We start from the raw sequence: 14,898 nt of genomic DNA on the forward strand, positions 1-14,898 counted from the left end.
ACAAAAGAGGCACAATCTCTAAACCAAAGAAATTCACTGGTGAAATGTATCAGAGTGCAGCAATTATGGATACTCCCCTTTTTTCAATTTTCGCCTAAAATGACATACCCAAATCTAACTGCCTGTAGCTCAGGCCCTGAAGCAAGGATATGCATATTCTTGGTACCATCAAAGGAAACACTTTGACGTTTGTGGAAATGTGAAAGGAATGTAGGATAATATAACACATTAGATCTGATAAAAGATGGTAAAAAAAAAGTTGGTTTGTTCTTTGTACTATCTTTGAAATGCAAGAGAAATGCCATAATGTATTATTCCAGCCCAGGTCCATTTAGATTTTGGTCACTAGATGGCAGCAGTGTTATTAAAGTTTTAGACTGATCCAATGAACCATTGAATTTCTGTTCAAAATGTTGTATCAAGACTCCCCAAATGTGCCTAATTTGTTTATTAATAACTTTTCATGTTCAAAACTGTGCACTCTCCTCAACAATAGCATGGTATTCTTTCACTGTAATAGCTACTGTAAATTAGACAGTGCTGTTAGATTAACAAGAATTTAAGCTTTCTGCCAATATCAGATATGTCTATGTCCTGGGAAATGTTCTTGTTACTTACAACCTCAGGCTAATGTGATTAGCATATGTTAGCTCAACGTCCTGCAGGGGACCCACCGATCCTGTAGAAGTTAAAGAAAAGGACTAAAAGGATATCTATTGTTTGCTTTATTTTTTTTAAACAAATACTTAAAATGTATCCAGATTATATCATGCGTTCTATAACAATGCTCAACTCAGTGATGCCTTAAAATGCCCGCGAAAGACGTGACTCCGATGCATATGGGGATATATTGATTCCTCTCTATGTCAACTGAAGCTAAACTGCAGCCTATAATATTCGAGGAGATTAAAAAAAGGGAAGCACTTCTGTTGTTGGGTTATACAACGGAGTAAGCAGTTGAAGCTTACAGTTTTCTGTGTCAGTAGAGCCTCTGTCTGGGTGGAAAGGTAACCTTTGAAAGTGCCATGCTTAGATTCATAAGGATGTCTAAGATGTAATTATTTTTGTCTCACCTAGGGCGGCAGAACGTCCAGGGCATTGGGGATTTTTTCAATGTAATCAGATTTAAAATATTAGGCTATGTTATTGACATTGAAATTATTTTATATAGCCTACTAACCAGATGTAAAAAAAAATGTGTTTAATTTGTAGCATAGGCCTATTAATTGTGCTGTTATGATTAAAAAGGTGAATTAGAGGAGGCAGTTTGGAAAAAGTAATCCTTTGTGAATCTTCCTCTGGAATATCGCACATGCTTGGATGTCAAAACCATAATCTCTAGTAATACCCATCCGAATAAGGCTATAACATGGAAAAGAATAGGCTTATCAGCGTAGAGTGCACTGCGTCATGCCATGGGATTCGTCAAGGCTGCACACAGCAGAAATATCACTGAAATATTATAGTTACTACACATCACCTTCTATATTCAAACAAAATAGGCCTTTTATAGGCAAATGAGCAGCATTATGCTCATGTCAGTCCTCTAGAATGCAAATGTAGTCTTCCAATAATGGGTAGGCCGTCATTGTAAAATACGTATTTGTTCTTAACTGACTTGCCTAGTTAAATACATCAAATAGAATGTTTAATGAGGTGTGTATGTGTGTGCGCATCCGTTTTGGGAGTCGAGCAAGAGTCTGAGTAGACTCCTTTCGATTCCAATCACAGGAGTCAGAGTCGACTCGCCACTAAGTCGTGCACCACTAACCCTAACCACAAGAGAGCTGCTCACATTTGAAATACCATTGTTTCATGTGGTAACGCGCTTGAGTCGCCTTCGTAGAAACGAAGACTGTTCTCAGGGAACGCCTGGTTGTAGCTAGATATGCTCGACTCGCGTCGGGGACAATTTTAGTTTACCCTAAACCTAACCTTAATCTAATTAGGCAAGTCAGTTAAAAACTAATTATTATATCAATAACGGCCTAACCCGGATGGCGCTGGGCCAATTGTGCGCCCCTCATGGGACTCTTAATCAGGTTCTGTAGTGACGCCTCTAGCACTGAGATGCAGTGCCTTAGACCGCTGCGCCACTCGGGAGCCCCTTCTTAGGTTGGGGACGTCCCAAGGATTCCGGGTAGCAGAATTACGTCAAAAGACGCACTTATTTTATCTGAAGAAGTGGCGCCGATGGGCGATGGATCCCTTTGTTAATGTAAAGCACATGAGGTGAAAGAGAGAGCCACATCCTGTAAGCATACCCTCCCGTGTTCTTCGAATGTCTTGCATGGAAGTTACCTCTCCCGCGCTTAACACAAAGTTGCCTCAATTTGCATGTTTGTTCATTTTTTACGAGGAATAGTGTAGCGTATTACTATTTTCGTGTCGGGGATCATTCGGCAAAATAGACACAGCAGCAACAAGGTAACATGTTTTTTGTTTAAAATTATTCCACAGAACCTGAAACATTTTAAACCTATTTGACTCTCATAACGGAATTTGCTTTCTCTGCTGTACTGTATTGATACAAGAACAATATAAGACTTTCATGCCCTCCTGAACGAGAGCGCGTGCATAAGTGTCAACATTCTGTGGTCCTGTTTGTGTGCATACATTTCGAAATATGTTGAATGGGTGACGAATTTTAGTCCGCTCATTATGAATATTTTACTTTTACCATTATAAAGTTTTTTTATGGAATAATATTATAATACTATACATTTTGTATAGTTACAATTATTTTCTTCTTTGAGTCATCACACTATTTAATAGATTGCATACAGTCTAGGATCGACGTGATTGGTTGAGGGGAACATAAAGCCTAATATGTCAAAGTGATGCAAATTTATTTTGAATATTTACTAAAATGTTTTTTTATTTTTCTCCCATTTTAGTACAAAAAGTCACTGCATCGAACAGCTGAAAATGCAATCCCACCTTGGTGGGTTATCCTCTAGATAAACCTGACTGGATACTCCATTTGTCAGCAGCACCCAATGTGCTTACCACATGATGTGTGACTTCAGGAGGGCTCAGGATTTGTTAGTCGTGAACACCTCTGGACTCTCCCTCCATTGTTTCTCCTTCTGTTTGCAATGTGTACGCCACAGGGTTTGACATGAAGAAAGTGGTCCATTGGTCAACGAAGGACGTGCTCCTGTGGCTGACTGATGTGGGAATGCAGGAATACTCAGAGGCCTTACGTCACCTGAACGGCAAGGGCCTCATGCAGCTCTCTAAAGCGGACTTCCAGACGGCTCCTCTGGCCCTTGTCACCTTGGACGGAGGCAGACAGCTCCTGGACAAGATGGAGACTCTCAGGACAGAGCACCACATTGAAACGCATAAAAACAGGCATGCCAACGGACACGCCATCTTGGCCGTCAACAGTGAGGTTAATGGGAACAAGCCCAAGAGGAATGGTGTGGTCAATGAGTTACACAAGGAGCGGATCCAGATCCCCATGCCTGAGATCACCCGCTCTCCATTTCCTGAGGAGTGGGGGAAGACGGGCGTGGCTTTTGTCTACGCCACGATCTGCTTCATCTTCACCACCATTATGATCTCTGTGGTCCACGAACGTGTGCCTGCCAAGGAGGCCACTCCACCCCTACCAGACAAGTTCTTTGACTTTTTCGGGCGAGTAGACTGGGCTTTTTCTATATGCGAAATCAACGGCATGATACTGATCGTCCTGTGGCTTCTACAGTGGGCACTGTTAAAATATAGGTAAATGACCAATATATGCTACAGTAATTCATAACGACTTGAATTAGAACATCCATAACTTATTGAATGATCCACTCCATGTTAAAGGATGTTCTGTAATGTTTAAGGCTGTGGCGGTCATTACGTTTTGCCAGGCAAGTTATTGTCATGCAAATGACTGCCGGTCTCATAGTAATTACCTGTTAATTAACATCAACGCGTTTAGCATCTCCAGGCATCCACGCATAGGCCTACAAGCCTCATACAAGCTTGCCTTTGGAACATCTACATTTCTAAAAAAAAGTATAATACATCAATTTAATAAACACCATCACAATAAATCCATTATTTATTTTAGGCAGGTCTAAAGAAACATGATATGAAGATTTGTTTCTCTCCAGAAAAACAGAATATGAGATGGCCTACTCTGTTGTCTGGCTATGCGTCATGCCATAGGCTTTAAGCTAGTTCATTTAGCAGACAAGATATGCTCATAAGTCCCGTGCCATTATTTTACATGATGTGATTTTATAGTAAGGAGAATATATTTGAACTTAGCTGAATAAAATAGAAATGATATTTCTCCCGTTCTGGATCGAGTGCGCATATGAAGTTCCTATGTTGAGCGTATAAGTGATCATTTGAAACAGGTCCTATATGCTTGATTTTGAGTTATTTAGCAACTTGTGAATGAGACAAACCTTACAATGTCTTAGAAATCATACATATATGGGCTGCGTAATGTGACTTTAGGCTATTGATGATGTGAGAAAGTTGCAACAAAAGCTTGCCTCAGGCTGCACACGCTGTTCTCTCATCAAGTGATCATATTTTCACCCATCAGACTATTCTCAATTTAATCTTGTCTTTACTAATATGTCAAATTAGTTCAGGTCAGGGGAAAAAAGACATATCATCTGTATGCACTCGAATAGCGAATGGAGGCTACTCCGGTTTTATAGGGGAGCATGGAGAATGTGCTTAATATTAGCAGAAATATATATATATTTATATATATATATATATATATATATATATATATATAAATATATATATATATATATAGTAGCAGCTGGGATCCTCCTCTTTTTAGTGGTAAAAACTAAACATTAACTTCAACTCTCTGTGCGCTCGAGAAATGAGATGGAAATGCATGGTGGTGAGATTCTGTAGCTAAAGGTAATGTCAGCAGCCTATTACTAGGCTATTCAAAATCAAATACAAATTCACTATAATTGTAGGCCAACTCTGTAAGCTGCCCTGCACAATCAATGAACCAACAGCATCGCCTAGGCCTATATGTTCTCTCCCAGACATATGGATAGAATGTTTCGAGTGTAGCATAAGGTAACCAGTCCATCCAGTATGCAAAATAATACAGTCCACACTCAAAGAAGAAGATTTTGGAGTATAGACTAGACCAATTATGTACCAAAGACATCTTAAGTATGCAGTAGGATATTAGGCTATGTATTGTATAACGGCACGATCATCATTTGAATTATTCCGGGGTTTTTCGGGCTTGGGCTCATATAGGCCTAAGCATATTCACAAGTTATACCTTCATAAGCATTCACCTTCGAATGTGTCGTCAATTTAGTTGTGTTAGGTTTTAAAACAACATACACAACAACCAAGTTTTCCACTCAGTTCCAACCTGTTGTTGAACTTCTTCAAATTGATTAATCATAGTGAGGTGAGTTTTAAAATCACAATACTGTTTTGATTGCAAGTGTTTGATGCGATTTTTGATTTCAGAGTGGTTAGAGGGACAACAGAGCACTGAGTTACATTTGGGTAGTACCAACGCATGTCCAGAGAGCATAATAGGATGTTGCCATGACTCAACGGTCATGTGGAATTTTACTGCGGTCATGACTCTTGACTGCCGGTGTGGCGGTAATATGGTCACCGCAACAGCCCCTAGTAGTGTGCTGGTTAAGCACTCCAGCAGGTCTTGATTCTTTATGTGCAACGTTCTCATCCTCAGGTCCATCGTTGGTCGGCGGTTCTTTTTCATCATTGGCACACTCTACCTTTACAGGTGTATCACCATGTACATCACCACACTCCCCGTGCCAGGGATGCATTTCAAGTGCTCTCCTAAGGTACTTACCACCTCTCACTGGGCTCAGAAACATACCATATTTGTTGTATTTTTCCATGATGCAAAAACATAGCATACTAAGTTACATGACTGTGTCTTATGTCTTAGAGAGAGGAACTGCACCCTGCACACTGCTCCTCAGGAAATGCTTGCAGAAGTGACAGAAGCCAAACGCGTGTTGTGTTGAGGATGTGGTTTGATGTGGGTGTTTCTTGGGTGTGTCCTTGCCACCACCAAGACGCACCCATATGTCAGAACCTTGCCCGTATCCGTTTTCCCCCACTCAATCACAACAAACTAATCTCCTGCAGTTTGAGTTCAATAACTACAGGTAGATAGATGTATGGTGACTTGCTGAATTTATGTAAATGTTCTAAAATAAGTGTTTTGATAACTTTCAAATGTAGTAATACCATAGAAGCAGTGTTTTGCTAATATATCAATGTGCACCTTTCATTGTCATTCCCAGCTGATACAGATACTGTGCCTATTGGCATTTTGTCTGGTGGTAATGGAGCTACCTTGGCCAACATGTCAGAGTGGTCATACCTTTCTGTGTGGTGTCCCGTATACAACAGGAGTTCCCTGATCCTGGTACAGAATACTCAGGGTTTTTCCTTCCCCATATTGGCTGATATCATCAATTCAATAATAAAAAGACAATACAAGTGAAAGTTGTCAGTAAAATTTTATGGTGAGTGCCAGGGCTCTCCATTCAGAGACATCCGTATCAAGCCATTCTATCAGTCTGGACTTCATCACATCATCTTGCAAGTCTCCATGTGCTGGCTCCATAGATGCATCTGTGAACACATACAAACATAGTCACTGTTCTATAACCAATGGCAGTTAGGATAGGTGATATCTGACAAACAAACATATACTATGTTGAAGTTTGAACAGGTCAGACTAAACCTACCTAATTCTGGTGCCCCATTAATGGGCATGACAGCGTAGATCAGCTCCTGGCCCATGACAGCGTAGGTCAGCTCTTGGCCCATGACAGTATAGGTCAGCTCCTGGCCCATGACAGCGTAGATCAGCTCCTGGCCCATGACAGCGTAGGTCAGCTCTTGGCCCATGACAGTGTAGGTCAGCTCCTGGCCCATGACAGCGTAGATCAGTTCCTGGCCCATGACAGCGTAGGTCAGCTCTTGGCCCATGACAGTGTAGGTCAGCTCCTGGCCCATGACAGCGTAGGTCAGCTCCTGGCCCATGACAGCGTAGATGAGCTCCTGGCCCATGACAGCGTAGATCAGCTCCTGGCCCATGACAGTGTAGATCAGCTCCTGGCCCCTCATCAAAGACACTGGTCGGTCACACACACACACACACACACACACAGCACTGAGTACGTTATCAATGGTGGTTATGATTAGCATGGTGGAACCAACCTGATCGCTGAAATCACCTTTCTATTTCACTTCAGAAATCATGATCAGGGTGGTTCCACCAGGCTATGTTATGAAGGTAATTTGGGACAAAACTCGAAACTGTTTTGACCTTTGACTAGGTCAAATGTCACCAACCTGATTCAAGTGTCCTCCCTGTTCCATTTATAGGAATGCTCATAGAGAGGGCATGTCTGCGTGATGCTGAGGGTCCTCTTGCTGGTCTTCTCTATGTTGCATGTTAGGCTGCAAACTGGATATCTCCGAAACAATTACAGCAGGCAATCCTTACAAACAATGTACTTCCTCATCTTATGAGGTGGTGTGGTAAATTGCATTTTGTTATAAGAAAGGACAAAGCTTTTTGATAAACCAATTCACATCCAAAATGATTACTACATGTATCTGCTTGGCTGGGAAATTAATTTATCAAACTGGGTATTTAAAAAAAAACTTTTCACAGAACTCTCATTACTTTTGATGAAGCTGTCTGTGTCATCAAGGAAGTAACTCGGGTCAAGCTACAAAGTCATACAGGCCCCCTATTTCTAAAATGTTTCTTCTTAAAATGTGATAAACCCTAACCCTTAACCACACCGCTAATCTTATGCCTAACCTTAAATTAAGGCCAAAAAGCACATTTTTGTTTAAATACATTTTTGACTTTTTAACTGTGGTAACTAATGGAAACCCTAATTTTATGCTTTACAGATGCATTAGACTGACTGTAGCTCAAGATTGGATTAGATTCAGGCTGGCAATGCCATTACAGTTCTTGATTCTAGTTCACTGTATTAGTCAGACTCAGATAATAGTTGGCTACTACCATACCTGCAGCCATTACTTTGTTTTGCCCTAGTTGGACTGGGGTGCTCAGGAGTATTTCTGTCTGTAATAAAGCCCTTTTGTAGGGAGAAACCTAATTCTAAAACCTAAGTCATTATATTCCAATATCTGGTTATACTCACCACCACTGATCGTTATACACCGGAGCCCCATTCAAAGGGCGGATTCGATCATGCTGGGACCGTTCTATGGCCCATGACGTAGTGGCATAAAGTACCTACGGTTGAAGTCAGAAATTTACATACACTTAGGTTGGAGTCATTAAAACACGTTTTTCAACCGCTCCACACAAACTATACCGTTTTTCAACCGCTCAACAAAAACTCTAGTTTTGGCAAGTCATCTACTTTGTGCACAAGTAATTTTTCAAAAAATTGTTTATAGACAGATTATTTCACTTATAATTCACTGTATCACAATTCCAGTGGTTCAGAAGTTTACATACACTAAGTTGACTGTGCCTTTAAACAGCTTGGAAAATTCCAGAAAATTACGTCATGGCTTTAGAAGCTTCTGATAGACTAATTGATATCATTTGAGTCAATTGGAGGTGTACCTGTGGATGTATTTCAAGGTCTCCCTTCAAACTCAGTGCCTCTTTGCTTGACATCATGGGAAAATCTAAATAAATCAGCCAAGACCTCAGAAAAAAATTGTGTAGACCTCCACGTTCATCTGTACAAACAATAGCAGGCAAGTATAAACACCATGGGACCACGCAGTGCGAAAAGTGCAAATCAATCCCAGAACAACAGCAAAGGAGCTTGTGAAGATGCTGGAGGAAACGGGTACAAAAGTATCTCTATCCACAGTAAAACGAGTCCTTTATCGACATAACCTGAAAGGCCGCTCAGCAAGGAAGAAGCCACTGCTCCAAAACTGCCATAAAAAAGACAGACTACAGTTTGCAACTGCACATGGGGACAAAGATTGTACTTTTTGGAGAAATGTCCTCTGAAACAAAAATAGAACTCTTTGGATATAATGACCATCGTTATGTTTGGAGGAAAAAGGGGGATGCTTGCAAGCCGAAGAACACCATCCCAAACGTGAAGCATGGGGGTGGCAGCATCATGTTGTGGGGGTGCTTTGCTGCAGGAGGGAGCACTTCACAAAATACATGGCATCATGAGGGAGGAAAATTTTGTGGATATATTGAAGCAACGTATCAAAATCAGTCAGGAAGTTAAAGCTTGGTCACAACTGAGTCTTCCAAATGGACAATGACCTCAAGCATACTTCCAAAGTTGTGGCAAAATGGCTTAAGGACAACAATGTCAAGGTATTGGAGTGGCCATCACCAAGCCCTGACCTGGATCCTATAGAAAATGTGTGGGCAGAACTGAAAAAGCGTGTGCGAGCAAGGAGGCCTACAAACCTGACTCAGTTACACCAGCTCTGTCAGGAGGAATGGGCCAAAATCTACCCAACTTATTGTGGGATGCTTTTGGAAGTCTACCCTAAATGTTTGACCCAAGTTAAACAATTTAAAGGCAATGCTACCAAATACTAACTGAGTGTATGTAAACTTCTGAAAGAAATAAAAGCTGAAATAAGTCATTCTCTCTACTATTATTCTGACATTTCACATTCTTAAAATAAAGTGGTGATCCTAACCGACCTAAGACAGGGAATTTTTACTAGGATTAAATGTCAGGAATTGTGAAAAACTGAGTTTAAATGTTTTTGGCTAAGGTCTATGTAAACGTCTGACTTCAACAGTAAGTAAAAATACTTTAAAGTACTACTTAAGTCGTTTTTTTCAGTCTCTGTACTTCACTTTGTTATTTATATTTTTGACTACTTTTACTTCACTCCATTCCTTAAGAAAATATTGTACTTTTTACTCCATACATTTTCCTCGACACCCAAAAGTACCTGTTACATTTTGAATGCTTAGCAGGACAGGAAAATAGTCAAAAACACGCACTTATCAACCGAACATCCTTGGTCATCCCTACTGCCTCTGATATGGCGGACTCACTAACCTCAAATGCTTTGTTTGTAAATGATGTCTGAGTGTTGGAGTGTGTCCCTGGCTTTCCCGTAAAAAAAAACAAACAAGAAATGGTGCTTAATATAAGGAATTAGACATTATTTATACTTTTGATACTTAAGTATATTTTAAACCAAATACTTTTAGACTTTTATTCAAGTAGAATTTTACTGGTTGACTTTTACTTGAGTCATTTTCTATTAAGGTATCTTTACTTTTTCTCAAGTATGACAGTTGGGTACTTTTTCCACCTCTGCCGTGACGTGAATGGTGGAAAAAGAGGTGAGGGAGGACGGCCCTTCTCAAATTGAACAGTAATCTGCGCCACTCGGTCATGTTGGCTGCATGGTGAATTGTTCAGAAACAAGTTTAGAGCAAAGTTATTGGTCATTCAAATCACCTCCGCAGAGGTGATTTAAAGGAGTTGAGAAAACAAGTGATGCTAGTTAAGATATAGTAGTGGATTCACCACAGCCTGTAGTAAATGTTTGCTGCCAGTCAAAAGATACTCTGTGTTAAAAGGGTGGACTTTACGTCTCAAAGAAGTCAAAGAAACTGGACATTATTGTGGCTCCAGCAGAATTTTTTGGGGGGACTCAAGGATTTTGCATCTGAAGATGTGCAAGCGGTACTGGCGCCGGAAGATGGCCTGCCCTCCCAGGCTCTTCTTGAGTCTGTGTAGGGATCAGATCTATTTAGATTTTTAACAGAACAGTTGTTTGGTTTATTAATTCATTTATTTATTGGTTTGTACATCCCACACAGTAGGTGGCGGGATGCACACTAAATTGTGCGAATGCCAATATACCATAGAATCATTCTAAGTGACTTCTGCTTGCAAAATATGTTTGTTTTTTCCAACTATAAAAAAGTATGTTTTTTGTAGGACATCCTGACTTTCAATAATGCCTGAATGGCTTCACCTTGCTTTTCTGGTTGGCTGTCAAGTTTCACCATCCAATTATTTTAGATCAATAGGAGAGCAAGTTTCACCATGGCACGACTGTAGCGATATGTTGACACATGATAATTATTAGAATATGGCAAATATTAGTCAATTATTGCATTCTATCCATGTTGGCTTTCGCAAACTACCTGAGACATGAAACAAATAGGTGGGATGGCATTAGGCTTCAGGCTGTCGCCCTTTTATTAGGCCTAATGCGCAATTTGCCTAAATGGGTAATGGAAACACTTCAACCACTTATTTTTTATTAGACACTAGGTTCATTTGTTTGTTTCTTTTGTTACATCTAGCCATTTTTAGCGACAAAAGCTAGTTAAATGGAAATGCACGGTGGCATGAAATTGTCGCGTTTATTTTCTATGCAAACTTTCTAAATGTCGACAACAAATTCACTGGACAAGTTAATGGAAACGTAGCTAGTGTCGGTTAAAAAAAAACTGGAGATGTTCTCACATTAAACGAAAACAGACGATGTATGCCTCTTTGGAGGGTTTATTTTTGTTTGTGGCAACGTTGGTCACATTTTAATGGATAGTAGACGGCATTTGTCAATATGACTGTAGACCCATTTCTTCAGCAGTTTCGCCTCAGCCATGCTGTAGTAAAAGCTGATCTACTGTATACCCTCCCATTAAGACGTCAATATATCTGCAGCCAACGTTTGGAACGGTTTCGAGACTCAACGGCTGGAATTTTTGGGGGGGACTGCACATGATGACTTCGCCTACTGTGAATCTAACTATAATTAGCGATACTGTTGAAACCGTTTGGCTAGGGGCCAGCGTCACTGACTGGAGGCCTTCTTTTAACTTAGTCTCATCATATATGATCAGCTTCTAATCGTCAGAACAGGTTTAACATAATTAGTTCAGTTCACACTCCTAAATAGTAGGCTATCACTTCCCCTTTGGCCCCTTACACAGATACAAATGTTACTGTATTGTTGTTGAGTAAGTCTAAGTTCATGTGCTTGTGCTTTTCTGGAGCACACTAACTTCACACACTTTTGTGATGTTTCCTTCCTGTTGTAGCTGTTTGGTGACTGGGCATCCCAAATGAGCCGAGTGATGAAGATGATTGCAGGAGGAGGCCTGACCATCACTGGCTCCCACCACATGTGTGGGGACTACCTTTACAGTGGCCACACAGTCATGCTGACACTCATCTATCTCTTCATTAAAGAGTGTAAGTAGGCTACACAAAACTACTGCATAGCCTCTCTTAGTAAAAACCTGTCTATAATGTTTATTTTGGAGCAACAGAGACACCTGGTGGCATATTGTAAGAACGATTCAATCTGATATCTGACTGTTGAAAAAACACATGTTTGATTGGTCGCATGAAATAAAAGGTATTTTCTGTTTCTCACAGATTCCCCCCAAAAGTTATGGTGGTACCATTGGATCTGCTGGCTGCTCTGTGCTGTGGGACTCTTCTGCATTCTCCTGGCTCATGACCACTACTCTATAGACGTGGCGGTGGCTTACTTCATCACCACACGCCTATTCTGGTGGTACCACACCATGGCCAACCAGCAAGTAAGTCTATATTTGGTCACACTTACTAGTGGAATAACCAATGTGATTACCCTATAATGGACTAATGTTACTTGTATGTTCAACAATTATGGAATGGTGTTATTCATGAACATTTTTATTTGTTTCACAGAAGCTAAAGGAATCATCGCAGAGCAACTTTTTCTCAAGGGTGTGGTGGTACCGATTTTTCCAGTACCTTGAACAGAATGTCACAGGCATCGTCCCTCGGAACTACCAGATGCCGCTGTCATGGCGACCGCCCCAGTGGAGTCAAGTGAAGTACAGCCGGATCGACACTGCGTGCCCATGACAGGAGGAACTGACCCCCCCCCCCCTACACTCCTGAAAGTGCCATATCTAATCACAAGAAGATGCTATATCAGTCAAGCTCCGTAGCTGTTCCATTTCCCTTTTCTCCTGTAACGCCCACTCCAGTCCAACTGGCTAGCACTGTGACCAACCATCGTTTCAGCCAAAACATTTCACAAGGGTTTCCAGTGAGTGGATCGCAAGCATTTTCATTGGCAGGTCCAGATCTAGTTCAGTTAACAATAGGACATGTACCTATGTTGGTCAACGCCAATATCTCTCTCTGTAATTGTTACAGATACTCTGTTGCTGAAATTGAACGAAACAATCATGTTTGTCACGGCATTTGGGCTGACCCAAATGTTTAGTCTTTCATGCTCAAATGTTTTACCAGGTTTTGGTTCAAAGACGTGCTGTAGCGTTGAGAACTGACCGGTCATGAAGCAAGAGGCGCTTTTTGTAGAGCAAACCATTTTCTAAGTATATGAACAACGTGGTCTCAGAGCATTTCGCATTATTCTGTATGTAAATCCAAAACCCTCCATTTAGTATGCTATTTTACGTTTAATATGGTATGCAATTATTTTGTGGATGTTCGTCATCCATTTCGTATTATGTTATGAATTACAATTTGTATGATATGATAGAAATTACATTTCGTATGATATGTTACAAATTGTAATTCATACAATATGTTACGAATTTGCTAAATATGTGATGTGTTACATATGTGAATATGTTACGAATTCCAAGTTAGTTGTGGATAACGTTAGCTAGGTGGCAATGTTGCTAACGCTACAGTTATCTAGCTGGCTAACATTAGCTAAGCTAGAGGTTAAGGTTTGGGATAGGGTTAGGAGTTAGGTTAAAGTGTTAGGGGAAAGGTTAGCTAACATGCAAAGTAGCTAAAAAGTAGTAAGTACTTGCAAAGTTGCTAATTAGCTAGAATGCTAAAGTTGTCCGTGATGAGACTAAAACACGTAATGCTAGATGTTCACGTTAAAAGCCCATCCATCCACCTCGACCAACCACCCTCTTTTCGTTTTTCCTTCAAGCAACCACTAATTTCAGTGTCCCAGATTTGCATTTACTATGTTACGTCTAGTCTGAGACTAGTCTAATATAACAGATTTACTTTTCAAATTAATGCTTTAGATTGCTACAGTTGGGAGACGAAAGAGAGTGAAAAGGAGATAAGAATTAGTAACAATGTTCCTCAGTGCCTTTCTTGTTATGATTGCATAGTAAGTGTAGCAGTGTCCTCACTAATGTATTCATGTTGAATTGAATGACTGTTTTAAAGTTATACATCAGTATTTAGACTGGAACAGATAGGACGATGCTTGAATGATCCTGACGCTGATCACCGATATAGCACACACACACACTTGAACAATTATGACTCCATTACATTTTCTCCTTGTTTCTGAATGTAAAGAATCATGTAATTCTTTGAATCCTGTCAGTGTCTTTCCAAGGCAATCATGTTTGAAAAAATAAATCTGGACTCACTTCTGATTTTCTATTGATTTATTTATTACATTGATTATTGCTCTTGTTTTTCTCTGTTAGGGGAATATTAGACTCTCTATGTCATGTAATTTATTGCCTATTATGCCAAATAGCTGCATTGTGTAGACTGTCCCTTGACCAAATTGTAGGTCAGTGTGATGGAGAGAGGTTAACACAGTGAGGTTTTATTGAGGGGTCATGACAATGCCTCTGCTTACTGATGAAGGCTGAACCAAATGCCCCTCTCCTCAAATGAAATGTATACCTCAGAACTGTCCTGTTAACCACCCAATGGGAAGAGCTGATTGTGGTGTAACCATGGGGAAAAATGTATCTGACAGGAAATAAATCATATTTAGCACACTTAATCTGTGATTGTTGTATTTATGTACTGAAGAAGTGATCTCTCTCTACTCAGTTTGGTCACGTGTATAATATTATATCACTCTGTAATCAACCATAGGCATCTATGACCTTTTGGAGTGAAAATACTTCAAAGTGAAATCTAATAGTTATGTAAC

General features: G+C 40.3%; 1 protein-coding gene across 2 annotated transcripts; it reads left to right on the forward strand.

Moving 5' to 3' along the window:
* The first annotated feature begins 1,816 nt into the window (after window positions 1-1,816).
* On the forward strand, window positions 1,817-14,745 carry LOC112224281 (phosphatidylcholine:ceramide cholinephosphotransferase 1-like). Of its 2 annotated transcripts, none has more exons than XM_024387755.2 (6): window positions 1,817-2,427; window positions 2,898-3,732; window positions 5,702-5,819; window positions 12,050-12,203; window positions 12,390-12,556; window positions 12,687-14,745. In XM_024387755.2, the coding sequence occupies exons 2-6, from the start codon at window positions 3,122-3,124 to the stop codon at window positions 12,864-12,866; spliced, it is 1,230 nt and encodes a 409-aa protein (XP_024243523.1). In that variant the 5' UTR covers window positions 1,817-2,427; window positions 2,898-3,121; the 3' UTR covers window positions 12,867-14,745. The 2 variants fall into 2 exon arrangements, with proteins under 2 accessions (XP_024243523.1, XP_024243524.1); XM_024387756.2 differs by having other exon boundaries at window positions 5,756-5,819.
* The last annotated feature ends 153 nt before the right edge of the window (window positions 14,746-14,898 follow it).

The sequence above is a fragment of the Oncorhynchus tshawytscha genome, linkage group LG25 (genome assembly GCF_018296145.1).
Source record: "Oncorhynchus tshawytscha isolate Ot180627B linkage group LG25, Otsh_v2.0, whole genome shotgun sequence".
Classification (NCBI taxonomy): Eukaryota; Metazoa; Chordata; class Actinopteri; order Salmoniformes; family Salmonidae; genus Oncorhynchus; species Oncorhynchus tshawytscha.

Excerpts from the sequence above, each read along its gene's own strand:
- LOC112224281 (XM_024387755.2), top strand. The coding sequence starts at position 3,122 with ATGAAGAAAGTGGTCCATTGGTCAACGAAGGACGTGCTCCTGTGGCTG. Across the intron at positions 5,820-12,049 it reads ATTTCAAGTGCTCTCCTAAG|CTGTTTGGTGACTGGGCATC; the intron begins GTACTTACCACC and ends TTCCTGTTGTAG. Across the intron at positions 12,557-12,686 it reads ACACCATGGCCAACCAGCAA|AAGCTAAAGGAATCATCGCA; the intron begins GTAAGTCTATAT and ends TTTGTTTCACAG.